The sequence below is a fragment of the Electrona antarctica genome (genome assembly GCF_951216825.1).
Source record: "Electrona antarctica genome assembly, chromosome: 3".
Classification (NCBI taxonomy): Eukaryota; Metazoa; Chordata; class Actinopteri; order Myctophiformes; family Myctophidae; genus Electrona; species Electrona antarctica.
Genome location: NC_136808.1, coordinates 47,815,326 through 47,843,316, shown reverse-complemented (window position 1 = coordinate 47,843,316; position 27,991 = coordinate 47,815,326). Strand labels below are relative to the sequence as shown.

General features: G+C 47.0%; 2 protein-coding genes across 3 annotated transcripts; one reads left to right on the top strand and one right to left on the bottom strand.

Annotated features, from left to right (window-relative positions):
- Positions 1-5,961: 5,961 nt before the first annotated feature.
- mthfs (5,10-methenyltetrahydrofolate synthetase (5-formyltetrahydrofolate cyclo-ligase)) lies at positions 5,962-11,733 on the bottom strand. 2 transcript variants are annotated; one of them, XM_079496712.1, is made up of 5 exons: positions 11,621-11,733; positions 11,227-11,338; positions 10,138-10,239; positions 9,252-9,417; positions 5,962-6,234 (listed from the first exon to the last, which is right to left on the bottom strand). In XM_079496712.1, exons 1-5 carry the CDS (start codon positions 11,638-11,640, stop codon positions 6,008-6,010), a joined length of 627 nt encoding a protein of 208 aa, XP_079352838.1. In that variant the 5' UTR covers positions 11,641-11,733; the 3' UTR covers positions 5,962-6,007. The 2 variants fall into 2 exon arrangements, with proteins under 2 accessions (XP_079352838.1, XP_079352839.1); XM_079496713.1 differs by having other exon boundaries at positions 5,962-6,231.
- A 1,777-nt stretch (positions 11,734-13,510) lies between these two features.
- Positions 13,511-19,237, top strand: LOC306919829 (nucleoporin NUP188-like; the record flags this gene model as incomplete). Its single annotated transcript, XM_079496379.1, has 1 exon — positions 13,511-19,237. One exon carries the CDS (start codon positions 13,511-13,513, stop codon positions 19,235-19,237), a length of 5,727 nt encoding a protein of 1,908 aa, XP_079352505.1.
- Between the last annotated feature and the right edge of the window lie 8,754 nt (positions 19,238-27,991).

Here is a 27,991-nt window from a genome sequence, read left to right as displayed (position 1 = left end):
ACTAAAACTACAACATGACGTCACTGAGCCGCAGTGGTAAGCGACTCACCGCTCACCCCAAACACATCTCTCTGTTATTACTAAAACTACAACATGACGTCACTGAGCCGCGGTAGTAAGAGACTCACCGCTCACCCCAAACACATCTCTCTGTTTTTACTAAAACTACAACATGACGTCACTGAGCCGCGGTAGTAAGAGACTCACCGCTCACCCCAAACACATGTCTCTGTTTTCAGGCCGTTATAGACAGTCAGTGTTACTCACCGTAGTCGATCATGACGTCTCAAGCCGTCATCAAATGGTACCGCATGTCATGATGGGCCTCCAGACAGCAATGGATGGACGGACGGCTCCTAATAGTCCCAGCAAGTTCCACAAACTGATAAAGAGAGTCAAATCCACGTCAGGATTAAAAGGCAAAGGTTTCACTCATAGGTTTTCACTCTGGTCCTGACTATAGGTCTATTCCTCTAGCTCTGCCCGCCCGCCTCTCCTCTCCTCTCTCACTCACTTTCTCCTTTTCCTGGATCCACACAAGAGTGTGTGTGTCTCAGTGCTCAAGGTTCCAAAAAAACCACTGCCCCTTTCCTGTGAGGCAATTCCAGAGAGAGGGAAACACTGCACTCAGTTTGGCCTGAACTCACACACCTACATGTATTTCACACAGCACAATGTAGGAGTCTTTTTTTGTGTGCATGCGCGTGTGTCTGTGTGCATGCGTGTGTGAATGCGTGTGTGACTGTGTGCGTGTGTGTGTGTGTGTGTGTGCATGCGTGCCATCTGTGGGGGTGCTGGAACCCCAGAGGATGAATGAATAGGTCTCTATAAACCACACACTCCAGTTCAAAAAGCAGAACTGCTCCTGAATGGAAAAGTTAGGCATAGCTGACCAGAGGAAAGAAAGTTAGTGTGTGTGTGTGCGTGCGTGTGCGCGCGTGCGTGCATAATATTATTTAGTAGTCAGTGTACCATTGGTTGAGAAACAGTGGGATGTATGCACATTGGATGCGTAGCAAGTGTTACACAACATCACACAACAGTGAGTGGTCCCCAGGTTGATTCCAAGTCAGGGTGGTGGTCCCTCGTTCACAATCAGTTGAAAACCCCTGCTTTAAAGGTTTGAAAATAACCAACATGTCATTCCCACACCCTAAACAACCACTATAACCCAACCTCATGTCAGCCTAACCCTAACCCTAAACAACCACTAATATAACCCAACCTCATGTCAGCCTAACCCTAAACAACCATTAATATAACCCAACCTCATGTCAGCCTAACCCTAAACAACCACTAATATAACCCAACCTCATGTCAGCCTAACCCACCACTAATATAACCCAACCTCATGTCAGCCTAACCCTAAACAACCACTAATATAACCCAACCTCATGTCAGACTAACCCTAACCAACCACTAATATAACCCAACCTCATGTCAGCCTAACCCTAACCAACCACTAATATAACCCAACCTCATGTCAGCCTAACCCTAACCAACCACTAATATAACCCAACCTCATGTCAGCCTAACCCTAACCAACCACTAATATAACCCAACCTCATGTCAGCCTAACCCTCTCATCAAGTCAGTCCATTAAGATAACCGTTATATGGTGCACAATCTCTGTTTTATCAATAGAGCTTATAGATCGGCTATAGTCGTATTGGTGAAATGTTTACCAATATATTTTACCCGAATGTATTCCATGAATGTTTCCCATCAAAATCCTACTATAAATGCGCCACGTCTGTGCGTGCGTACGGTTGTATTGCACGTAACTCGAGAACTGTTTGACCCACCGACTTCACATTCGACACACACGTTCCACACCCCCACAAGGAGTGCAGTTCCAGGTATCGAGTCTGTCGGACCCACGGTTCTCCAGAACCACCACAAAGGGCTCTGGTCAGGCTCTGCCAGTGGGCCTAATGAGGCCAACTCCTTTCACCTGTGCAATTTCCAGCCTCTGCCTCAGCCAATTGAGGCTCAACCAATCAGGCTCTGCCAGTGGGCCGAATTGATTGCCAAGTACACTTTTCAGTTTGCAGTCTTCACACACAGGCACATACACAGATCTCCATGTGGGACACCAGCTGACAGTTAAAATGGGTGCTATGACAACGTGTATCATTAGGTTCCCAAGTTGCATCGTTCCCAAGTAGGCCGGTGTAACGACTCACCGAGTCTAGGACGGTTATTGTTAATAAGGCAAGGTGGTAAAATGCCAAAGTTGTTTATTACTTATTCTGTGGCATACAAATTATAGTGAAACAGTTTATTTACAGGAATTCAATATGAATTAAGGTGGTTCTAACAAACATAAATGACACACGGAGCAACTCAGGGAAATAAACTAAAGCATTCTAAAACTAACCTCTTGAGTTTTAGATACTAACCTGACAAAAATAAATAAAGAGACAATAGTACCCGACTATTGCCTACTCTAATTTAATCTAACAAATATGTACAAAAAGCAGCCTTCCGTGGCCCGGTGCTCAGATTATAGAATTACTAACTAAAGGTTGGGTAAAGCTTGGTCACAATAAGCACTTTGATACAAGACTGGACAGTTGGATGTATAGCAACTCTTGCTACTGTTATTACTCTGTGCATGCTCTCTCTGCAACGGAGGGCGCGCTGTCACCAGCCTACTCCACTCTGGAGATCAGCTCTTGGACAGCAGCCGGGAATGAAGTCCTCGGAACGCCTTTATGCCGTCAGGTGGACGCAGGTGTAGGCCAGCACCCCATTCGACCGTTATCTCTGTATTGGATAGGCGAAATCATCCGTTATCAGCACCTTCGAATAGGGCCAATATGGCCATACTGGCATACTCACTGTTTCAGTATGTCATTATCACCTATTGTGACGGGTGATAATGTGGCCTTGAGCCACGTGAGGCGCCGTGCCGAGCGTTGCGGCGGCCACCAGACCCGACTCAGCGCCGTCCGAGTTACGCCCCGATAGGCAGAGAATAGTATATATTAGTAGCCCCTAGTTTCCATGCGCCGACAATAGAGTTGGAAATGACACGTTCAGCCAAGGGCGAGTATGCCAGTATGGCCATATTGGCCCTATTCGAAGGTGCTGATAACGGATGATTTCGCCTATCCAATACAGAGATAACGGTGTGCGGAGCAGGCGACCAACAGTGGAGCGTCGGGAACGCTCCCCACCAATGGCTGTGCTGACGGATCTGCAGGGAGGGAATAGGCAACGGGGCACGCACTGTGCGCACCAATACAGACACATAGCAAATGCACAGGCCTACGGCCGTAACAGCAGGGGGCCGATTGCGACGGGCACGTACAGGTCTAGTATAATAAAATACAGCAATACATGGCATTTTGAGGTACTCTTCCCATCTTCCCATCACTTGCTATACTGCTACCGGCATAGGAAAACAAAATGAAAAGAGACAGTTTTGCCATAGCTTACTTGGAAGCCGTCACAGTCAGTAATACAGTACTTGACTCATAGATTACAGTCGAAACCCGTCACCCGTCTGTGAAAGCCCAGGAAAAGGCCCCAATGATTATAGGCTAAGAACCGATTCTGTCCAGCAAAATGTGGCGTGCACACACATTTAGAGGGGCAGGTGCTCAAGTGAAAAGAGGGCAAAGGGCAAGTGCTCTAGCACCACCTAGTGTCTATCTGTGCATGCCACTGCAGCAAAATGCTGCAAAAATGGACCCTTATTAGTAAAATGTTCCTGCAGGAAAAAGCTTTGCCCCGGTTCTGGCCGGGGGGAGAATCTCCGGCGCGTGCCCAGAGATGATTAAGTAATTTATTTTTGTTTAAGTAATTATTATTGCCCTAATTGACGGGAACCTCTTTGTGTTTTTTTTTTTTTCAATGTTTTTTTATCCCACGATTTTGTAACCCATTTTTCACCCCTGTGTCAATTATCTAATGTGATCCTGGGCTCTACACACCCTCCGCCAACCTAGTCCCCATATATGGGGGACATGGGGAGAGCAACGGACTTGAACTCATGCTTCCTTCATGCCTGAGTGTCCAAGTTGCTCCTTTACACCTGACAGGGGGGAGTTTCCCTGGTTGGACGTAGCGCGTGGAAGGAACACGTTATTCCAACCAGTTCCTTTCCCCTCCATCAGGAGCCCCGGCTGGCCAGGGGAAGGCGGTTTAGAGACCAGGATTACTGCATGTTTTTTGTGAGGGTACCTACCCTAGGGGACACGGGGAGAACATGCAAACTCCACACAGAAAGGCCCTTTCGCCAACCCCGCCTCGGGTATGGGCACTGATGACACGGAGGAGGAAACACGCCGCCAGCACCCACAGCGTCCCGAGCGGGAATCGAACCCAGGACCTTCTAGCTGAGGCGACAGCACTACCAACTGTGCCACCGTGCCCCCTTTTGGTGTTTTAAGCATTATGTTAAAAATAGCAGATCTACAAGCTCATATCGTGGCACCGCATTCCGAGCTTGTAGATCTGCTATTTAAAAAAAATCGTGAAAATGTGGTGCAAATCTTTGAATATTGTGGCGTCTCGCGGCGGGACCGTGCGTCACAGCGGCGCCGCCCCGGAGAGAGAGAGAGCGAGCGAGGCGGAGCGAAGCACCGAGGGCTGGGCCACGTATTCGGAGGCAGGTATGTCCCAAATTACCTGCTGGAAACCTTCAGATGAGAAACACCTGCGCAGCCTCACAAACGCATAAAGGGACTCCGTCTCGTTGCCCTCGCTGACAGCTCTCTCCGGTGATGGTGGCGTGCGGTTCTAGCGGTAAGCGAGTCAACATTCCTTCAAACATTATATTGAAATGTCGCATTAGACTGACTGTGCGTTTCCTACCTCGTAGGCTGTGCTCTGATGCCTGTGAATGGTCCGTTGGGCTCGGCTGGACATGATGCGTTCAAGTGAAGCTTGGAAACTGAAGACTGTAACCCTAAACCCCCCACACTGGGGAAAGTGACTCTAAAGTAAGACTTATACTAAACCTGCGGGCCCGGGGAAGGACCCTGCCCACACTCCCCTTTGCTTGGAAGCCCTAGAGATGAAGAACATTTAAGTTATTTAATTTGGAACATTTTAGTTGACTGTTTTGCTCTCTGGAAAGCCCCTGACCAGCTGATTCATTGAATACGTTGATTTGCCTGTACAAAAACCTTTCTGTTTAATAAATGGGCGCCATATTTGGGCTCAACCCTGGTTCTGTCTCCCGCTGTTGGCCTCAATCCTCACAATTTATATTCTTTCAGAGCGAACGATTTTAACTCAAATCTTTGCTTCTGGGGGGGGGGGGGGGGGTCCCTGGAACTACATATTTTCAGATGGGGGTCCGCGGCCAAATACAGATAATTCTGGCGTCCTTGACATGAAATAGTTTGAGCACCACTGACACAGAAACATAGGTTTTTCAGAAAATTGTCAGGATTTATAAGACATTTTGTAGAATCGGCCTCAGGTCGTTAAATATTTCATTCCACTTTTCTTTTTTTAAAACTTGGCTTGGCACGGTGACAGATTTTAGGCACGGTGCTATAGAGCGTCGCAGTCCCGCCCCCTCGAGAGACCCGGAAAATAATTCCCCGTTCATTTTCCTCATAGACTTTTCAAAAAGTATTTCTTTAAAGACGTTCACGCCGCAGACAAAGCCAACTCTTGTCGTGACAAATCATGACAACAAACACAATGTTTTGGGCCAAACAAAGAATTAGAAAGTAGAAGAAAACAGCAGGTTACAACACTTTTTGTTGTTTTTCTTCTTTGTAATTATTTGTTTGGTCCAAAATATTGTGTTTGTTGTCATGATTTGTCACGACTCGGCTTCGAACGACGCTTAAAATGTCTTTAAATAAATACTTTTTGAAATGTCTATGGGAAAAATGCATTGGGAATTATTTCCTGGGCCTGGCGTCGTTATGAAAGGGGGCAGGACTGCAACACTCTATACCGGGGCAAATAAGGTCTGCAGGAAACCCTGAGTCTACTCCAGGTCCTCTACTCCAGGTAGAGGACCTGGAGCAGACCAGGTCTACTCCAGGTCCTCGTACAGGATCTGGTCTATGAGCACATCGTTGTGGTCCACGGGGATGTCCTCACACAGCTGCTCCCTGAAAGCCAGGGCGATGGTGTAGGGCTTCCCTTTGGGGTGTCCCATGCAGCGCTCCAAGTACGTGTCGTAGAAGCCCTTCCCTCGGCCCAGCCGGTTCCCGGCACGGTCGAAACCCAGGCCCGGCATCAGGATCAGGTCCAGGCCTCCTGAGAGAGAGAGACAGAGAGAGAGAGAGAGACAGAGAGAGACTAAATAGGAGTATGAATCGGCCTTTCGAGCTGTTGCGCACAGCTCATGCTGTAGTGAAAATTAAATAAATCCACTTTCGCCACTTCCGATGGTTTAAGAAGAGTTGAAAGCCTCTTTCCTTAGTGGGTCTAAAATACACTTTTTGGCCATTAAAGAAAATATTTCACCGTTAGGACAAATCTGGTCAATGGAATTTTTCTATTGACAAGCTCTGCAGAGGGCGCAGTGGAGTAACTAGTCTGCAGAGGGCGCAGTGGAGTAACTAGTCTACAACATATTTTTTTACAGAGATGAGGAAGGTGATTAAACATAAGACTCTGGCCGGAATCAAAACGGGGTCATTAAGATTATGTGGTATAGGTGCACTGTCCCGTAAGGCCGCAACCATATTGATTATGTGTCAGATTTGGAACACAACCTCTGGGTGTGAGGTTGCATCATCAAGTATATACTGATCATTTGCTTCATGCTACCCAACACAACATAAAGGATACAGACAAAGGCAGCTACAGTAGTACATATAGCAGATCTACAAGACATGTTGTGAAAAGAGATTTGGTGTAGTACAGTTGCAACTCAGGCCTGTTTCACTAATAACTGATGCTGTGCGTGCGTGCGTGTAGTAGGATACACATGATGATATAAATCTATACAAACTTGCAGACATATTGACATTTTACCAGGCAGCCATGCAGCTAAGACTTTTTAGAGGTGGGACAACTCCATCTACTGGTGAAACAATGTACTTGCTCTTTTTGTTCAGAGAAAAAAACAATTACTTCTCTGGAATGACACATGGGCTAATCTTGGTTCAATTTAAACAACGACATATAGTTCAACAAGGAATAAATTAAGTACTGATATTGTTTGTGTCAAGGCAGTTTGTAACATAGGCCAACGGTCTATTCATGATTATCAGAAAACTACATAGATTTTTGGAAAAGGGAATGTGTGTCGGTAATTGGACAGTGCAGACAATCGGAGAGCAAGGGTTCTCAATGTTTTTGGCTGGGGACGCCCGGAAATCCTTTGGCCATGTCTCACGACCCCCGCCCCCCCTCCCCTCCCCACCACCAATACAAATTGACCGCTACAATAACCTTAATAATAGAGAAAACACATCATAAATAAATACTGAAACCAGATATAATCCTTAAGGAAAGTTTATGCATGCACTGTGTACTAAATGTGTACTAAGTAAGCTCAAAATTTCCATTTTCCAGCCATTCAGTTACAAAAGAAAAAGTAAAAACATTTGTTTTCTTCTTTTAAAAAAAATATAATTTGGAGACCCCCCCCCAACATAATTTGGGGACCCCCAAGGGGTCGCGACCCACATGTTGAGAACCCCTGACTTAGAGAGCATCCATGTTGTGTGTGTGCGTGAAGTGAGTTTACTTTTTGATGTTATTTTTAGGCTATACAAAAACAAATTACACAGCCTGCCTGATAGGCCATTGGACTGCAAGCTGTCTGCTAATAAAACAGTACTAGGCCTATTCATTAAAGGGTTAGTTTAGATTGTTGGACTTAAAGCTGTAGGAAATACTTTGCCAAGTTGCCATTAATATAGTGGTTGCATTTGCAAAGGTATTAATTGATTGCCTGAGTCCCGTGGTGAGAGCACTGCTCTGGTTTTGGTGAACATTTGTTGGGGGGCACTGGGGGCCATGCATTAACACAATCGTTGCCGGGATTCCTTCAAAATAGGTTCACTCTGGGGTGCCGGAAAGACATGGCCGCTTTTACTCTGAAGCCCCCCCCCCCCCCCGGAAACAATCCGGAAGAAAACCGGAGAAATATTTTGTTAGCTTACCTTGGTCTCGAGTCTATTATATCGTCATTTGGTGGGGGGCACTGGGGGCCACACATTAACACAATCGTTGCCGGGATTCCTTCAAAATAGGAGCTCTGGGGTGCCGGAAAGACATGGCCGCTTTTACTCTGAAGCCCCCCCCCCCCGGAAACAATCCGGAAGAAAACCGGAGAAATATTTTGTTAGCTTACCTTGGTCTCGAGTCTATTATATCGCTAGAAGCTCCAAAGCATTCATATTTTGAACGAGAGGCATGTTGAAGTCAGAAATGAAGCGCGTAGTATATCCATCAGATCAAAACCATGGAGCGCCCTGGATTAGGAAAGACGAGGCATTCTTTCTGCCGCGCTAACAGCTAATCGAACGGTAAACTAATATGAAGTATCAAGTAAAAAAAAAAAAAAAAAAGGAAAAAAAATCAGAATATTCGTCTCTCGCCTGATATCATTGAGGATGTGCTAGGACGTGTATGAACGTGTCGATTGGGTTCCCTAGGACGTGTGGAGCCGTCCTACGGATGGAAACGGTTAAAAATAAATGAATCCACAAAACTAGCGTCATTTGTATTGTTGACATATTTCTACCATATAGAGCAACTTCCGTTCAACTTGGACCTCTCTGTCACATGGAACTATGGTTTTGTGCTGCTGCTGGCGTACAAAAAAAATTGGACACAAAAAATAGTTTTATGAACTAATTCAGTAGCAGTAAGTCAGTAACAATAGCGTTTTCTCTCAGTCAGTTGATTCTTCATATCCATAACGCAGAGACAGCTTGTTTATTTTTGGACCACAACACTTATATGAAATGATTTTAAGATGAGCCCATGTTATTTTCCATAGAGAAATTACCTCCGTGAAACAGGGGAATCGAGGGGACGAGCGAGTGACGTCAGGACTTCGGCGTTCTATTGCCTACTAGGCTAATTATAATACAAATTGTGCAAAAATAATCGACGTCATGCAAATGCAATGTTTTCTACTTCTACTATCTATTCGGCAAGCATTTCCATCCCCCATTTGCACATTTCATTTTTCTCCCGATAAAGCCCCAAAATGCCCTCAAGCACAAAACAAGATATTTTTTTTCCCATTCGGGGATTTATGTGCAAAATCTGGAATCCAAAAACGCAACTTGTGTGTATTGTGTGTGTCTAACCAGTGTCCAGGGCCTCCTCTCTGCTATGGTCATGGTCAGCAGGCTGTCTGATGTTCCAGGAGGTCAGAGGCAGAGACTCCATGTCCTCCATGCTCCTCAGCCTGACCATGTCCATGTGGTTGCTCTCCGTGCTCTGGTACTTGGGGATGAAGCACGTCTTGCCGTCCTTGTATGTACCAAAGGTTAGAATTAGTTTTAGTTCATTTTTTATTAGTATTAGTTTTTTTTCTGCCCTTTTCAATCATGCACCTAACTCAGGAGCACGATTGAAAAGGGCCAGAGTATTGTGTAATAAAAACTCAAAAAAATACATTTCTGTTACAGATTGAGCTTATAAATACAGTAATAAATGGACACAAACTAAGGGCATTTTAGTTTTTCTTCTCTTTTTCTAGTTTTTACTTAGTTCAGTTAACGAAAATTATTTCTTTATTTTTGTGTCAGTTTTAGTTAACTATAATAACATGGAATAAAGCAAAAAGAAAATCACTGAAAATGTAATGATGATGATGTTTTAGGTATGATCATTCAGAACCTATTGTTGTTGCTGTTCCACACAACAGCCGACAGGCTGAAGAAATCACAGATTTGAGATATTAATTATCTTTGCTTTAATAACATTTCCGAAAGCATTCATGTTTCTGGAAGATGCTTCTAAATGATCACTTCAAATACTCTTTCCTCTTAAAATAACGAATGACCGAAAATAGCCTATTCTACAAGCTCACATACAGCACCTGTCCGTTGCAGCGCTGCGACGTGTTGTGAGCTTGTAGTTCGGCTATTTTCGGTGCGCAGCAGCATGCTTTCACAGAAGGCTTCCGTGGAATCCAAAATGAGCTAAATCAGTCGTGGTGACGGAGAACTTTAATCCATGAAACCTTGCCTTGAACACACGCAGGAGGATCTCCTCGGTGCGCACCTCGTCGTGCATGCTGAGGAACACGGCGACGCGCTGGGAGGCCACGTACTTGGGGTGTTTGAAAAGCTGTGAAAGAAAGATGACACAATGTTATTATGATGTCATGTCATGTCATGTCATGTCATGAATGCGCTGGGAGGCCACGTACTTGGGGTGTTTGAAAAGTCAATTATTTCCTTTAAGTAGGGGGGGGGGGGGGCGTTGCTGTGGATGCACTGATGGGTGAGGAGGCAGACCTTGTATTCTATCCTGAAGGAGACGGGAAGCCAGTGAAGGGAGTGGAGTATGGGTGTGATGTGTTCATATTTTCACACAAATATTTTATGTTTGCTTTACGGGTCCATTTGGTTTCATGTTACGCTCTCAAGAGTTACGGTACATTATTGTTAAACATCTGCATTACTTAATTTACAAGAAGTACACAATTAGAGAATGTAGAATAATAGTTATTTTGATCAACGTTTGCCTGTTATCTCTCCAATGGTACCAACATCAACACAGCATGGAATTGTGGACAAAATCTTATCCAACGACTCTTTAGCTTTGGGTCTGCAAGGCTAAATCTCATCAAATGATCCATGAAAAGGTTGAAAACCACTGTGTTAAAAGGGCTAGCTTGTTGAAGATCTGCTATTTTTGTTGCATGAAAATCCTACGACAGAGGCTGAGGACTCGGAGCATAATCTAAGCATTTTGGCGATGCTTTTCAGACAGCTGTTGTGAAGAGCATCCTCCATCTAGTCTTGTTGCTTTGCCATGACTAGAGTAGCCTTGTCGTCTGTAGTAGTGTACATGTACATTGTACAATCAAAATCTTTCAGAAGAGTTGGCCATCCATACAGGAACGCATTTCCCCTGAGTCCCCAGGAGATGGCGCCCATGCACAACAAGACCGTTTAGTTTGGTTCAACGCGTCTTGACAACATTTTTAAAACTATCGACACACACAAAGACAATCTCGTTACAATCTGGCGTATTGAATTTGACACATGTCCCGAACGTATTTGCATTCATTCATTCACCAATCACCACACAGTGACACAGACCACCCACCTTCTGGGAAACCACCTGAGACTGTCTCTGTTTCTCCTTAACGGACAACTCCGACACCCGCCGTTTGATCTCTTTCCTCAAAGCCTGCTTAGCGGCGCGCAGGGCTGCCATCCTGGGAGGAGAGGAGAAGAAAGACAAATACAAATAAATGTAAACTAAACGTAGAGAATGATGATGGTCTGTCTCCTAGTGTAGCAGGTGACTGCTGCCTGCTTTGGTCTTGAGATGCAGAGCTGTTTTATTTCAGCAGCGTTTGACCTGAACACCAGCAGTAAACCAAACATGCAGTTAATCATTGATAGTTGCATATTGACCCAGCAGTATATTGTTAATCATTTATACGTAGTTGCATAACTTGCATTGCAGCATTGATATGTTTTTTTATTTAACCAACCGTAGCACATCCACACACATGGCTCTGGTGTGTGACGCTAGCTGTTGAGCTGTAGTAGTACTAAGCTACGGCGAGAGGCTGGGGGTCAATCCGAGCGAAATGGCTGTTCACACGGGCACTGCGGGCAGACGCAAAGATGCACGAAGACGAATGGGAGTATCATTGGAGCAGCTACATGCATCATTGCGTCTTTGCATCGTCGTCGCTGGCTTCCATAAATGCCATTGACAATGAATGCGGTTATTGTCTATGTCTATGTTTTGACACCTTGAACTTGTTTCTGGTTTCTGTGTTTTAATATTGTTCAGTGTGTTGTTGTTGTTTTTGTTTTGATTGTTTGCTTGTTTGTTTTGTCAGACAGACCGTAATATTCATCACGTGTCACAATATTGTATTCTTTTTTCTTGTCTGTCCAAAAGCTATTTAAAGAGCTTTGTAAAATAAATAATTTAAATATAGCTGCAAGCAGTGATAAGACGGGACCAAGCAATAAGCCCTTTTAGGCTGTTCAACAATGCCACACACCAGCGACAAAATGTTTTTATAATCGTCATGGGGGCGCCCCTCCTCCCCCCGCTAAGCCCCCCCCCCCCCCCCCCCCCCTCCCTTTTGGCCAAACGAGGCCCCCCCTTTGGCCAACTGGAGTAAGACTGCATGTTTCAGCGCTATTTGGCATAATCCTCTACCATAGTGTACTGTAAAGTTTCATAAACATGTGACGCTGTATGTATGTATTAGGGGCAGAAGAAGAATTTTCATAAAACTGCAATTTTCAGTGGCTCATAAAATCTTTTTATTTTTTTATTTTTTTTAAGATATTTTTTTTGCGGCTTACGCCTTTTTATTGGTTTTTGAAGGGACAGACAGTAGGCTGACAGGAAACGGGAGAGAGATGGGGGAAGACATGCAGTAAGGGCCGTGTCGGGCTCGGGAGTCGAACCCGCGGCACACTGCGACTGGATTACCAGTCGGGTGCCCAGACGGTTACGCCACCGCCTGGGCGGCTCATAAAATCTTAATTTTTTCACTTTAAAATATTTTTACCTCCGATTATTTTGTCCATATGTCCAAAGTTCACGTGTTGAAATGTCCCAAGAGGAGATAGATTTAAACTGTTTTTTTAAATATGCAAATGAGGCATTATGTAGGAAAATATGAAAATATGCCACCATCACTCCAAGATGGCGGCAACGCCAACGTATGTAACATCTCATGCGCACGTGCATCCATGCAAGCGCACACATGCACATAAATATGAGAAAATTATATATGAGAGTAGAATAGGATAAAAAATCACACCTGTGTGAACTGAGTGGTGCAACAACACATTTATTGTGATGTCAGTGACGTCACATACTAACCATAGCAACCATGCTCACCCGTACAGGCACAAACACACACGGGTACTAACAAAGCCAGTTGTTGGAGTGGTTTGCACCACTCAAAAAATAAAAACGTTTTTGTTTGTACAGCATGACTTTTTAATGTTTTTTTTTTTTTAAGCAACCGGAAGTTGCGTCATCACACCAAAATGGCATGGTTGTTATAGGAATTAGTAGGGACATTTGGGGTATTGGAATTTGGCTCATGACTCCATATTGATGACTTCAGGGATCTCCACATATGGGGATGAAAGGGACACAGACAGACACAAGGGGTATTCCATAACAGCCCAGTATTCATTTGAAAATGTTAACTTTATCATTTTAAAATGGAAGGAAGTCTACAGAACTCTGATCACTTTGAAACCCAATTTCGGAACCATTACATCATAGATATGTCATAAAAACTTGATGTCATAGATAAGTGATGTTGCCGCGCCCCGCCATTAGGATGTTACCCCGCCATCAGGATGTTACACGCAGACACATTCACATCCAAGTAGACATCATGAGGGACTCGGAGCCTACGTGTGTCCGGAGTAGTGGAGAGCTGTGGACCATCTTGAGGTCTTCTCTGAGACAACCGTCTCACATCCAGACAGAACCTCCTCACGTCCAGACAGAACTGGAGAGACACTGGGAGAGACTCCGCCAGGGACTGAACTTCTACCAAGCTCCTAGCAGCTCCTCCGCAGGGAAGGTCCTTCATAGCAGCAGCTCCTCTCTGAGCGACTCGGACCAACCTATGGATGTCTATGCTCTGAGGGTGAGCAAAGCACTGGGTCTGGAGCAGCAGCAGAGTGTCCACATGTTGCAGTGTTACTTACGGGAGGACTACAGAGGAATCCAAGGATCATTACAGACGCTTCTTCAGGACGAGAGAGAGAGCCGAGTCCTCCTGCTGAATGTGTGCGACTATTACCACCGGGAGCGTATCAGTCTGCTCAGGTGTGTTTTGCTGCTGCTGACCTATTTCCATGACGACCGGCACCCTCACAGGACAGCGTTCTCGGACTGCATCGCCAGACTGGAGAAGCACTTGGCCGTTAGCTACCACTCTCAGTTGGAGAAGCTTATCAGAGCAGAGGCACCAACGGCGGAAACCCACGGAGACTTTATGACAGAGAGGCAGGCGTCTCGCTGGTTCCTCCAGTGTCTGAGGGAACAGTCTCTGCTCCTGGAGATCCTCTTCTTATATTACACACACTTTGAGATGAGTTCCTCCGACCTGTTGAGCTTCACAAAGATGTTCCAGGAAGTGGGCTTCGGCCTACGGCAGACCAACAGACACCTAGTGGACGGAAGCATGGATTCTGTGCTCGAGCATATCGGTCAACTCTGCGCTCTGATCCTCGTCGAGGGAATGGACGTGGACTTTCTTCAGCAGTGTGTCCTGGAGGGCAACACGGAGCGGCATCACTTCTCCAAGGACCATGAGGTCATGGGGAAGATGGACCGACTGCTGCTGGCCTTGGGAGATGTTCCTCACCACGGCCCTGTGCTGCTGGCCTGGCTGCTGCTCAGACACACGCTGCAGCCAGACGAATCGGGCCCGGTCGTGAGGGTGATGGGCAACGCCTCGCTGCGGCTGGGTGTCTTCGGGTACCTGAGCGCCATGCTGCGAAGCCTCAGTGTCTCTGGGGCAAACTCCACAGCCAACGCGGCGAAGATGTGCGTCTACGGCCTCCTGTCGTTTGCCATCGCCTCTTTTGAAGAGGAGACTCTGGGCGACCAGCAGGACTTGTTGGACGCCGCCTGTCAGGTCCTGTCCGCTCCCGGCCTGCCGGACCAATTCTGGGAAACGAGGACCGGCGCAGCGGGACTGGGAACCGTTCTGAACGGAGCCGTCGGGATGTTTCCTCACAACCTGGGACCCCTGTTACAGCTCCTGACTGCTCTTCTGTCAAACCAGGCAACTGCAAAAAGGGTGTACGCCTTTCTAGACAAGATGTCCTCGTACACGGAGGTCTACAAACACATGCCCAATGACGTGACGTCCAGAGACAACGAGACGCTGTGGAGGAGACGGACGCCCAGGTTCCTCTTCCCGCTTGGCCTGGGACAGACCGATCTGATGTCTCAGGGACAGACCAACCTGCGGATGCCTCAGGGAGTCTCTGGCCAGGTACAGGTGCGACCAGGTGACCAGGCCTTCGTGGTGCACTGGAACTTTTCCTACAGCTCCTGGACTCTCTTCACGTGCGAGTTTGAGATGCTGCTGCGTGCGGAGCCGTCATCCACAGACGAGATGTTTCACAGCGAACGTGTGAAAGCCATCCTGGACCTGGTGCAGAAGATGATATTGAATGCAGACCGGACCGTGGCCGACGGTCTGTCGCCTCTCATTTTGCGCGTCTCCACCTTGCTGCAGAGGATGATGTCATTCATCAACCCTCCACTGGATGCGATCGCCTCTTGCGTGAACTGTCTGGCGGTGTCAGCCTCCGGAATGCCCGGGATCGTTTGGTCCGGTCTGGATTGTGCAGGATTCCTTCCGTTCGCGTCCGGCCCCGTCGTGAGCGAACGCTGCGTGAGCGCCGAAGGCATGAAGGCCGGTAAGTACGGCGACCTGCTGCTTTTGGAGATGTCCAGGGGAGAGTATCCCGTGACAGTGGCCTTCCTGCGCCTCGTCCATGCCTTAGTGAAGAGTGAGCCGGGAAGTGCTGCAGTGCACTGCCGCCTGATCCCCTCCGTACTGCTGGTGTTGAACAACATGCTGCCCGTCTACCATAGGTGGCGCTACAGCACCCTTGGCGACAGAGAGAGGGTTGGCTGTCTGATCTTGGAGCTGATCCATGCCGTTCTCAGCCTGACTCTGGAGCTCCCTCCGGAGGATGAAGCAGGCGCCGCCACCCTGCGGTCTGTGTGCGTGCACACCCTGGATAACGGCCAATCTGGAGTGGCCGTGGTCGACATCATGGCGGAGGGAGAAGACGCCATCCACGCAGGCCAATCGGAGGGCTCGGTTCAGACGCCGATCCAAACGGTAAAGTTGGCGATCTCCGTCACGGACAACGTGATGCGCCTGAAGCCGCCACCGCCGCCCTCTGATACGATGATGATGTCGCCTCTGCAGCGGGCACTGACGCAGCACAGGGGTTGCCACGGTGAGAATCCGATCACCGTCCTGGCCAGGTGCGTCTCTGTGAGTACGTCTAAACACGACGAGCCGGAGCTCCCGCTCCTGGCCGTCCAGCTGCTGACGAGGCTGGCTGCGGCGACGCCTGTGTCGCTGCATGCCTGTCTGGACAGCCAGGCAGCAGCCATACGACACGCCTTCCTGGCTCGACTGCGGAGCGCGACGGAAGACTTGAGGTTGAAAGTCGCGATCCTGGAGTTCCTCTCCGTCGCCGTGGAAACCCAGCCAGGCCTCGCCGAGCTCTTTGTCGACCTGGAGGTGAAAGGTGGAGACCGGGAGCGGGGCTCAGACCGGCCAATCAGAAAGGAGGCAGAGGAGTTCATCTTAGGAGAGAGCAGCTGTTTGCGTGTCGTGTTGGACCTGATCCGCTGCGAGGCCCCTCCGTGTCCCCCTCCGCTCCGCAGGGCAGCCATGGCTTTCCTTCTCGCCCTGTGGCGGGATCGCAGCGACAGCGCCATCTCTGCCCTACGCGCCACGGATACGTTTTGGGACAATTTGTCGACGCCTCTCTTTGCTACCCTCCCGTCTACCGACGCGCCAGAGCCCTGCGTTCTGGAGATCTGCGCCTCCGTTCTGAAAATCATCGGCCTGGAGGTTCATTATGGCTCCGGCGGCGGTTCTTTGGATCGGTCGCTGAAGGACGTGCTGCGCAGGTTCTCCGGCGGGCGGCGCTACGGGCACTGGTCGCAGTGTGTCAAGTCGCTGGTGCTGCGCAGCGCGGTGGCGCAGCAGCAGACAGAAGAGGAAGAAGGGTTGACCCTCCGCTCCCTCGTCTCGGCCTGGGGCTTCCTGCTTGGGGTGGCCGCCGCCCACCCCGACGTCATGCACCTGACGGACGACTCCGTCCGACTGACGCTCTTCATGGACATCCTGGACGGAACCAAGGCAGCGTTGACGACAGCTCCGCTGGGTCTAAACGGAACCTCCTCCAACATGGCTCTGCACTCCACTCTGGGCTCCTCCAGCATGGCTCTGGGCTCCACTCTGGGCTCCTCCAGCATGGCTCTGGGCTCCACTCTGGGCTCCTCCAGCATGGCTCTGGGCTCCACTCTGGCCTCCTCCAGCATGGCTCTGGGCTCCACTCTGGGCTCCTCCAGCATGGCTCTGGGCTCTACTCAGGGCTCCTCCAGCATGGTTCTGGGCTCCACTCTGGCCTCCTCCAGCATGGCTCTGGCCTCCACTCTGGGCTCCTCCAGCATGGCTCAGGGCTCCACCCTGTGCTCCACTCTGGGCTCCTCCAGCATGGCTCTGGCCTCCAGCATGGCGTCTCTGCTGCTGGCCCTCCTGGAGCAGTGGAGGGGCGTTGTTGCCCCCGCCGCCCCGGACGTCCTGTGCTCGCTGTCCCTTGTCGCGGAGAGTGTCCTTCAAGCGGAGCATCCGTCGACGGACGGCACAAAGGCCAAGATCTTCTCCGCACTCGTAGCGGTGCTGCAGACGCAGTGGCGGGGACTCCACGGTGGACATATATCCCGGCTGCCCCGGTGGCTGATGCTGCTGCTGCCTCGCGTCTGCGAGACGGTGAAGTGCGAGGCGATCGCGCTGACGGACAGAACTCGACGTCTGCAGAGCGACGGGAGCGACATGGAGTCGGATGCTCTTCCACACAACCTTCAGGAGGCGTGTGTTCCGGCACTGCACCTCCTCAGGGAGCTGTGTTCTGCTGACGAGGAGGAGGAGGAGGAGGATGGAGAATGGCTGTCAGTGATGAGGAAGCAGCAGCTCCTTCCCTCGCTCCTCTGCGCTCTGGAGCTCAGTCTGGTTTCCACGCGGAACGTGGAGTTCTCCGAAGCGGCGTTGCAGCTGCTGCTGATGCTGGCCCGCTCCTCCCAGCAGGGGGCAGCAGCCGTCGCCGGAGCGGCGATCACTCAGAGTATCTGTCTTCCTCTTCTCAACGTGTACGACGTCTGTAACGCCACCGTCGCCCCACGCTGGACAGCTGTGTACCAGCTGTGTACGTGCCTCATGGAGAGTCTGCTGAGGACGCTGCGCTACGGCTTCGTGAAGCAAGCCTTGGACTTTGTGGGAGTTCATCGGGAGGGCGTGCTGCGGTGTCTGAGCGCAGTGCGAACGCTGCCCAGCCTGGACACTCTGGACGAGGCCGATCGCACTCTGGCCTTTCTGCTGCAGCTCTGCGGCTTCCATGAGGAGTGGCAGTTCCACCTCCCCGGGCTCCTGGGAGACGTGCAGCAGAGCCTGTGCTCCCTGTGTCAGACGTGCACGTACGTCCTTCAGAGCAAGACGGCGCTCCGTCGGTACCGCCGGGTTAGAAACGGTCCACCGAGCCCACCTCAGACCACCTCCGAGGCACGGGGTCTCCATCCCTTTAATATCAAGGACCGCGCGTTTCGTACGCGTTTGGCGACGGACTCGGTGAGTTACAGGCCGCTAAGGGAGCCCCCAGAAGGCCCTCAAGGTCCCTCCTCAGGGGTCCCCGGACCCTGTTTAAAGGAGGCAGCAGAGAGAGGGGAGGTGGAGCAGAAGCTCCTGAAGATCCTCAGTAAAACTCTGTCCGCTCTGCAACACTTCACTCCGGACTGCGTTCGACTCCTGTCAGACCGGTGCCGTCCGGACCCGGCCCGCTTCAGGAGCATGTTTGTCCCCACGTTCACGGCATCGCCGCTCAACCCAGACGTGCCTCCTTCCTTTGGAACCCTGGTGTCCACGGTGAGTGTGGCCCTCGCTCTTCTGGGAGACTTGGAGAAGAAACCAGCAGAGCCGAGGTCTTCTTTCCTGCTGGGAGGAGACCTGGAGAAGACAGCAGCAGAGCTGAGGTCTTTACTTGTGCTTACCACGGAGCAGAGTGTCTCGTTGCTGATCTCCCAGGCTCTCGGGTGTCTGAGGCACCCTGGTGGCTCCTCCCACAGAGACCCTGGTGGTTCCTCCTCCTCCTCCCCTGTAGACAAACGGAGGCTGAAACAGGAGCTGACCTCTGAGATGACCACTCTGCTCTCTGACCTGAACCGCCACTTCTGTAGGACGGCGGCGTCGCACCCGCCATCCCCAGCGGGTGGCGCCGCTGTGCCTTCCTCTGAGATCGTCGTCCAGCTCGTCCAAAGCTTCATCGCACTTCTTGTGCAAAGTCAGACGGACGGGTAGTAGCAGCCGCTAGGGGTAGTAGCAGCCGCTAGGGGTAGTAGCAGCCGCTAGTAGCAGCCGCTAGGGGTAGTAGCAGCCGCTAGTAGCAGCCGCTAGGGGTAGTAGCAGCCGCTAGGGGTAGTAGCAGCTGCTAGTAGCAGCCACTAGGGGTAGTAGCAGCCGCTAGGGGTAGTAGCAGCCGCTAGGGGTAGTAGCAGCCACTAGGGGTAGTAGCAGCCGCAAGTAGCAGCCACTAGGGGTAGTAGCAGCCGCTAGGGGTAGTAGCAGCCGCTAGTAGCAGCCACTAGGGGTAGTAGCAGCCGCTAGGGGTAGTAGCAGCCACTAGGGGTAGTAGCAGCCGCTAGCTTCTCCACAGTGGCTTGCATTTTTTACCAGCTGTGCTGATCTACATTCACACAAACCAGTACTAGCGACATTTGAATCTTCATTGGCTAGCCTGGCTAGCCTATAAGCCAATGGGACACTTAAAACCCATACTCTGAACACTGTAAAACCCATATTCTAAAATGTAACTGAACTATGGAAGCATTGGAAGCAGCGATGGCTCCAGAAAATTGTGACTGGGGGTGCTATGGGGGGAGCTGGCTATTTGGAGGGGGGCTAATGAATCTTGGTTTACATAGAAGTCAGTCAATTGGGCTTGTTTTGAGGAGGGGCTTAGGGGCCTTGCCCCCCCTGGAGCCGTCCCTGATTGGAAGGGAAGTGCTTGTTTTCCTTTCAAACCCTGGCCATGTGGGTTTCTAAGCACCGCCCGTGCACATTCTGTAGGATGATGTAAACACAGAGAGCACCTCCTATTCCCTCGTTACAACAGCTGTTCGTCCTGCCAAGTCTTTTGGCTAGGTAGCTATGCTAGCGGCTTTCACGTGATGTTCACAGGGATAGCAGCTAAATCTGGATTCAAATAAATATGAATTTTGAATATGTTAGTTACCAACACCTTTCTCTGTGTGTTTGTTTGGCAAAAGTTGACATAAACACACAGCCTGGCTGTGGACTGGCTGAGTGAACAAGGAAGCAGCTCTTCCTGGTGGCTGCATGAGAAGTGTAACTACTTTCGCTAGTGAAATATTAACTGTTTGTTTTGGGTGTATTGCGAAAACATCGTGGGACAATAATACATAGGGGTAATTCTTCACCTTAATATATAAATGACTGAAAAGACGAGGGGCTCCATTTTCGTTACCGCTAAACCCCTTATCCCTAAACTTCTTTGCCTGTTTTTACTATTTTGCTAAACATTTTTGAATAGTTAAAATGGCCAGTCTACAAGCTCACAACGTGTCAATGTAGATTGGCTAGTTGAACTATTCAAAAATGTTTTTCAAAATAGTAAAACAAAAGGCAAAGAAGTTTAGGGATAAGGGGTTTAGCGGTGACGAAAATGGTGCCCGAGGTCTTTTCAGTCAGGTCCCTATATTGCAGGGGCGATATAATGAATGAATTCAATATAAAACCCATCAGGTTTATAGAAGCCATAATTTAAATTAATAGCAGCAAATGTGTATCATTTCACTTTTCAATATGAATAAGAATACTCTCTAGAGTGTACATAATCTATGGAACCAAATTAACCCATTCGGGTCATTTTTTGCGATCAGAGGAGTTGCATCTAAATGGCTGAGGAGCTACATTGACAACAGTATGTACAAAAATATGTTTTAGGTGTTGTCTTGGACCACATAATCTGCTGGAGACAAGTCAAGATAGCAATTAAAGAGCATTACTGTTAAAGGCGAAACACACATCAATACCAAATGACTACATATAGTACTGTACCATGATTTTACCATACCTCTCCTACTGTGTAGAAGTATGGGGAAATACATACAAAACAGCAATTTGTTCACTTTCCATTCTACAAAAAAAGAGCCGTGAGTCATACACAACACATGGGTACCCTGATCACACAAACATTATCTTCTATAATTCCCACATCCTAAAGTTCCCATGATCTATAGTCAAATTCAAAACAGCCCAAATCATGTAGGCCTACAGAGCAAAAAATACAAAACACTTCTAAACAACCAACACGTTTACTATGACCTAAGAAACCTGTTTGACTTAAAAAGCTGCTAGTCCTTTACCCTCAAATCCATGTGTGTTTCATCTTGCAGAATGTCACTGTATTATATTGCTATAGTATTATATAATGTAATATTATTGTAGTTATACTTTCAGTGAGACCTAGCTGCCCATTCCACGGTGCATGGAGAGAGAGAGAGAGAGAGAGAGAGAGTTGCACTTGCGTGAGAAAGCGAGGGTCACATGTGTGGGTATGCTGTATGTATGAATGAATGTGAGTAAATAACATGGAAGTGTGATGTAATCACTGTCAATTTATTGAAATTCTTATTTATGTATTTCTATTCTTTGCTAAATGAGCCAGGGGGTAGGGCTCAATATTAAAGCATTGTGCTACTCCCTGTCCCCTTTTCCAGCATCTTGGACTCTTCATTGAATGCCAGATAAACATGACAACTCGTACCTCTCCTTTCCTTCTTCCTTTTGTGATTATGTCTTGCCCAAATTGCACTAATACGCACTCTTTTTGTTGTCCAAAAGAGCTGGAAATAAATGAACTGAACTTATCTAGATTCAGAGAGAGAGAGAGAGAGAGAGAGAGATCAGCCACACAGTTATTTTCTTGTAAAAACAAAAATAGTATTTAATGTATCTACAATAATCATACAATCATCTCTCCATGGAATATAAATAATACTAAATATAATACTAAACATACAGAACATAAAGCTGTAGATAAATGCATGTCATTAAAAAGAAAGAAGCAATAGAGCATAATTATAATTCTTTGTTACAATTATAATAGAGCATAATTATCTAAAGACACATCTGTAAAATAGCCATGGATGTAAAGACATACTGTGTAAGTTATTTTGATAGAATCTTGATATAACAGCTATATTTTTATATAATCTATCTATTTATATAATCAACTGGTATTCTTTCCACAATAACCATTTCACACTAATGTGTTTTTTGACAACTTCTCTTAACATTTTTCCCCGACACACCAAAATGACGCAGGCACCGGAAACATATCGGACATGTATTTAGTAGGGGTGCACACTGCACGATTATGAAATTATGACCGAAATCCGATCTCTGATTATTTGCAGGGTCATATCTGCCGATATCAATTCTGACCGATTCCGATATTATACGGATTATAATTACGCAAAACAAAAGCGACAGAGCCATTGACGGTCACATTATTATTGCGTCATCAATAACTGTGAAAATAATATGGATTATTTTGAGACCGATCAGATACCGAAATCGATGCCGATTTTGATATGCTACCGATTTTATCGTGCATCACTAGTATTTAGTGGTGTATTTTTGTGTGATAATTAAGGTAACACAAGAGCTGTGGACGGTAGCGCTGCTCGAGCCAGTCGAGGACTTCAAATACCTTCGGGGTCTGGACTGCTTCAACAGAACAGGACCTGAAAGAACCGGAGAGCACTTGCCTGGAATGCCTTGCATGGGATGAGGAGAGTGTGGAAATCAGACATGGGAGAAGACCTCAAGAAGCGGCTGTTCATATAGCTACTGTGGAGTCGGTACTGCTGTATTGGGCCGAGACATGGACCCTCACAGTGGAGTCAGTACTGCTGTATGGGGCCCGAGACATGGACCATCACAGTGGAGTCAGTACTGCTGTATGGGGCCGAGACATGGACCCTCACAGTGGAGTCAGTACTGCTGTATGGGGCCGAGACATGGACCCTCACAGTGTAGTCAGTACTGCTGTATGGGGCCGAGCCATGGACTCTCCCAGTGGAGTCAGTAGGCCTACTGCTGTATGGATGGAGTCTACACAAGAATGCTAAGGATGGCACTATAGGTGTGACATGGACGGACCTCCTCAGAAATGTGGACCTCTATGGGGACCTACCACGGGTCACAGACAAAGGATGAGGCTGGCATGGCACTGCGTCGGGCACCGAGAACTGGGTGCATGTGTTTGGCTTGACCCCAGAACTAGAGGCAAGTACATTTACTCTATGGGAGCCAACCCAGGGCAAAGCCAGGATGGGGAAGAAGCGCACCACCTACCTAGACGCACTCCAGCATGACGGCTTAGCTAACAACACTGTAGAGCTCAAGAACCTGATGTTAGATACTATAGTGTGGGGGGGCACCGATCCAGGAGTCCCGAGTTGGTGTTGGCTATAGACCACACTCTCACATCGCATCATAAAGGTATTTATTGATGTATTGTTATTGTTAATGATAATAAATACAGTTTTGCTGTATTTGCTTGATGTGTTCCAAAATATCCACGAGGCACGAGGACCCTGCAGTGTTCCTTTTTGAGCTGTACTTCCATATAGACAAATGGAGCTAGCTAGTAGTAGGTCGCCAAAATTAATTTTACACAGTATGCCTTTAATAAGGTTTTGTAGGGTTGAATAAGGTTCAGCGGACAGCAGCAGCAGCAGCAAAGGCACATGAAGAAAAACTAAGTACAAAAAATAAAACATTAAACTAAAGTTTAGCTTCTGTGATTCCACATCTTTATCATACTATTGTGTGTTTATTATAATCAATAATATGCATTAATATTATTGTATATTTTTTTGGCTGAATGAGTGGCTAGAATTGTTGCAGATGAATCAATATTCATCATTAAGTCATTATATATATATATATATATATATATATATATATATATATATATATATATATACTGTATATATATATTAGGGGTGCACGATTATGAAATTATAACCGATAATCCCCGATTATTTGCAGGGTCATATCTGCCGATACCGATTCTGGCCGATTTCGATATTATACAGAGGACCACAATGGAAACAAGCCTAGGCCCTAGGGGCTTGGCCCAAAGCCTGTTAATAAAGTATTCAATCAATCAATACATAGCCTATACTCTTTTCCAAGTGTCTGTTTTCACAACTGAATGACTACTGAATGAGATGAGTACACAAATTAAATGTAGAAAAAGAAAAGGCTTTTGTTCTAGACAAGATACTATAGACACTTTTGATATATTGAACTCATTAATGATTTTTTACATTTTTCATTTAAAAATAATAAAACCGATTAAATAATATTTTATGGCCGATATGGCCAATTCTGATTATGCTATCGAATACTCGTGCATCCCTATATATATATATATATATATATATATATATATATATATACATACATACACACACACATTTATTTTCATGAATTTATATCAAAACACGAACAAATCATCATAAGGCAAAAGAAGATCTCCAAGCACTCCAGGCGTTTAACACAAAGTCATCTTGCCACAGGTCCCTCAGGTCCCTTATGTCCCCTATGCTGTCCCTCAGGTCCCTTATGTCCCCTATTCTGTCCCCCATGTCCCTTATGCAGTCCCTTAACTGGTTAGGGTCTGTTTAACAATCTGTCTGTCTGTCTGTCTGTCTGTCTGTCTGTCTGTCTGTCTGTCTGTCTGTCTGTCTGTCTGTCTGTCTGTCTGTCTGTCTGTCTGTCTGTCTAACAATCTGTCTGTCTGTCTAACAATCTGTCTGTCTGTTTAACAATCTGTCTGTCTGTTTAACAATCTGTCTGTCTGTCTGTCTGTCTGTCTGTCTGTCTGTCTGTCTGTCTGTCTGTCTGTCTGTCTAACAATCTGTCTGTCTGTCTGTCTGTCTGTCTGTCTGTCTGTCTGTCTGTCTGTCTGTCTGTCTGTCTGTCTGTCTGTCTGTCTGTTTAACAATCTGTCTGTCTGGCTGTCTGTCTGTCTGTCTAACAATCTGTCTGTCTGTCTGTCTGTCTGTCTGTCTGTCTGTCTGTCTGTCTGTCTGTCTGTCTGTCTGTCTGTCTGTCTGTCTGTCTGTTTAACAATCTGTCTGTCTGTCTGTCTGTCTGTTTAACAATCTGTCTGTCTGTCTGTCTGTCTGTCTGTCTGTCTGTCTACAACTTAAAAACAATCAAAGCTTTAAATGGCACAACATGTAGTGACAATATAGCATAATGAAGGTTTTGAACATTACGTCAATATAAAGAGGTTTACAACATGAAACGTGATCCTGTTATTTTGTGCGGCTCAGTGTTGCATGATGATAATAATAATAATAATAATAATAACAATAATAATAATAATAATAATAATAATAATAATGGGGGTCGCATGGTCAAAAATGTGATCATTTATACATTCAAATAAAAAATATAAATGTTTTTGTCATCACCACAATGCATTATGCATTATAAAGCCCTTTTTAACGGTCAAAATAGAATTTTGAAATGGCTACAACATAGCTAAATTTGATATTTAACCATCGCCATGTCCGTGCAGAGTGACATAATTAATTAATTCAGTAATTAATCAATGGTCATGTTCGGTGGCATGCATAGCTGACATGCATTTAATCAAAGTAGTGTTTTACTCCACTACAGTTTAGTTACTACACTGTATGATTATTACAAAACATTCTTTAAACCAATATTAAGCCCTATTATTTCATTATTTTATACTCTGGCTATTCAAAAATAGCAGATCTACAAGCTCACAACAAGCGGTGAACTTGTATTTTCCCAAAGTTTGACGCAAAGTTTGAAACATCCGACTATTTTCACTGTTGTTTAGATTAATATTTTAGATATTTGTTTAAATAAATATTTTGTAACATCCGCATAGTTTTACTCTGGTACTGTTTTATATTTGCTTAAAGCAATATTTCGATGCCAATACTTTCACATGTTTAATATTGGCCATGTACTTGTAAGAGAGTATTTCTCCCTTTACATTATTATTTATTTATTTACTCCGGCAGTGAATGAGTTAAGACCAGAGGCGTGGCCAGACCAGAGGCGTGGCCAGACCAGAGGCATGGCCAGACCGGAGGCATGGCCAGACTGGAGGCATGGCCAGACCGGAGGCGTGGCCAGACCAGAGGAGTGGCCAGCCTGGAGGCGTGCCCGGACCAGAGGCATGGCCAGACCAGAGGCGTGGCCAGACCAGAGGCGTGGCCAGACCAGAGGCATGGCCAGACCGGAGGCATGGCCAGACTGGAGGTGTGGCCAGACCGGAGGCATGGCCAGACTGGAGGCGTGGCCAGACCGGAGGCGTGGTCAGACCAGAGGCACGGCCCGACCAGAGGCGTGGCCAGACCGGAGGCGTGGCCAGTGTTATTTCGTTATTTTGAGGATGGTAAAATGTGCCTTAATGCTAAAAAAATTAAAAAAATAGTTTTCATGAATAATATCTGGATAGGAACAATGCTCCATGTTATTATTATTTTTTTGTTTTGTATAAAATAATTAACGTGTATTTTCAGTAAGCAAATAATGATACAAGTAAGCAATAGTCAATGCTGCTATAAAGGTTTAGATTTACTACTGTATGCTAATAACCCTTTTGACCATGAACTGATTATTATGTTTCATGTTATACTCTGTATTATTATTCTTATTATTACTGTCACATTATTTACTTCAACAGTCTTTGTACGGATGATCTTCTTCTGAAATCAGAGGCGGAGCAGAAATATGGCCGCGTCCCCAGTGTAGGGAGGAGGCGGAGTTAACCAGAACGTTGACATTCGCGAGGGCGGAATCACCTTCGCGTTTGAGTAAATGGTCACTCCCCTTCCTACTAGTAGTAGGGGATAAAGAACAGTTTCAGACAGCGACAGAGGGCCGCCGTCTAAAGCCAACTTGAGCCACGAGAGTCGCCGTGTCGAAACGTTGCGAAGTTCGCTTAGCCCGACTCAGCCCCGTTCGAGTTGCGACCCGTTAGGCACAGAAGAGCAACTCATGTTCTGGCGAGAGCGTTTGCCCCCGAGTGCCACTCAAAGTGGCCACTGGCCAGGCAATCACAGACAGCACATCCTTGCACAAGTGCACTGGGCAATGACAGCAAGTCCTGAAACAAACGTGAATGCGATTCCGCACTCGCGATTACGCACTCGCGACTGGATCAGACTGGATCAAACTGGTCTGAATTCGCCTGAATTCGACTATCAAAGTTATTTCTCCGTCTTCTGATTCAGTCCAGAGCAGATGTGGATACACTGCAAAATTATTATTTTTCAAACGTGTAATTGTATGAATCCGACAAGTTTCTTCAAGTTGTGGAAATACTTTCAGTGGTATAGCGACATGGAGGAAGCAGATGTTTCCTTTTCCATACAAACTAGAGTTAGGGCTTTTAGTTCAGGTCTGGAATCCATTTTGTTAACATTTCCTATACGATAACAATATGGATTCCAAACCCAGAAATACAACACGACTAAAACCCTAACATAACTCAATCGTTAACCCCTTAAGACCTCAATGCCTTCTAAACTAAATCTAAAGACTTTCCAGATTTTTTGAGGGGTGCTAGCCCCTCCTATGCCCAGCTTTGAGTGTTTGTGTAAACACAAACATTGAAGACAAAAGTGTGCAAACACAAACATTGAGGACAAAAGTGAGGACGCAAATTGTGATTGGCCGGAATGAGATGATGTATGATGATAAGAGCGGCCCTCAATTCACACGGGTGTGATTTTTTTTTAATATTACGTAGCTCAGAGCCTCTGCCCCCCATAGGCTAGCGGTTTGGCCCTAGTGTCCCTTCACTTCCCACACAGGAGACGTGGGTTCGAATCCCTACAACCCCACAGTGCTGGGCCCCGCACGGTCCCTGGACCTGGCCAATCACTGCCACAGGCTTTAAGCTCCGCCCAACTGGCTTAAATAGGCTCCTCCTCCACTTTGTGATGTCATCAGTGATGTAATCTA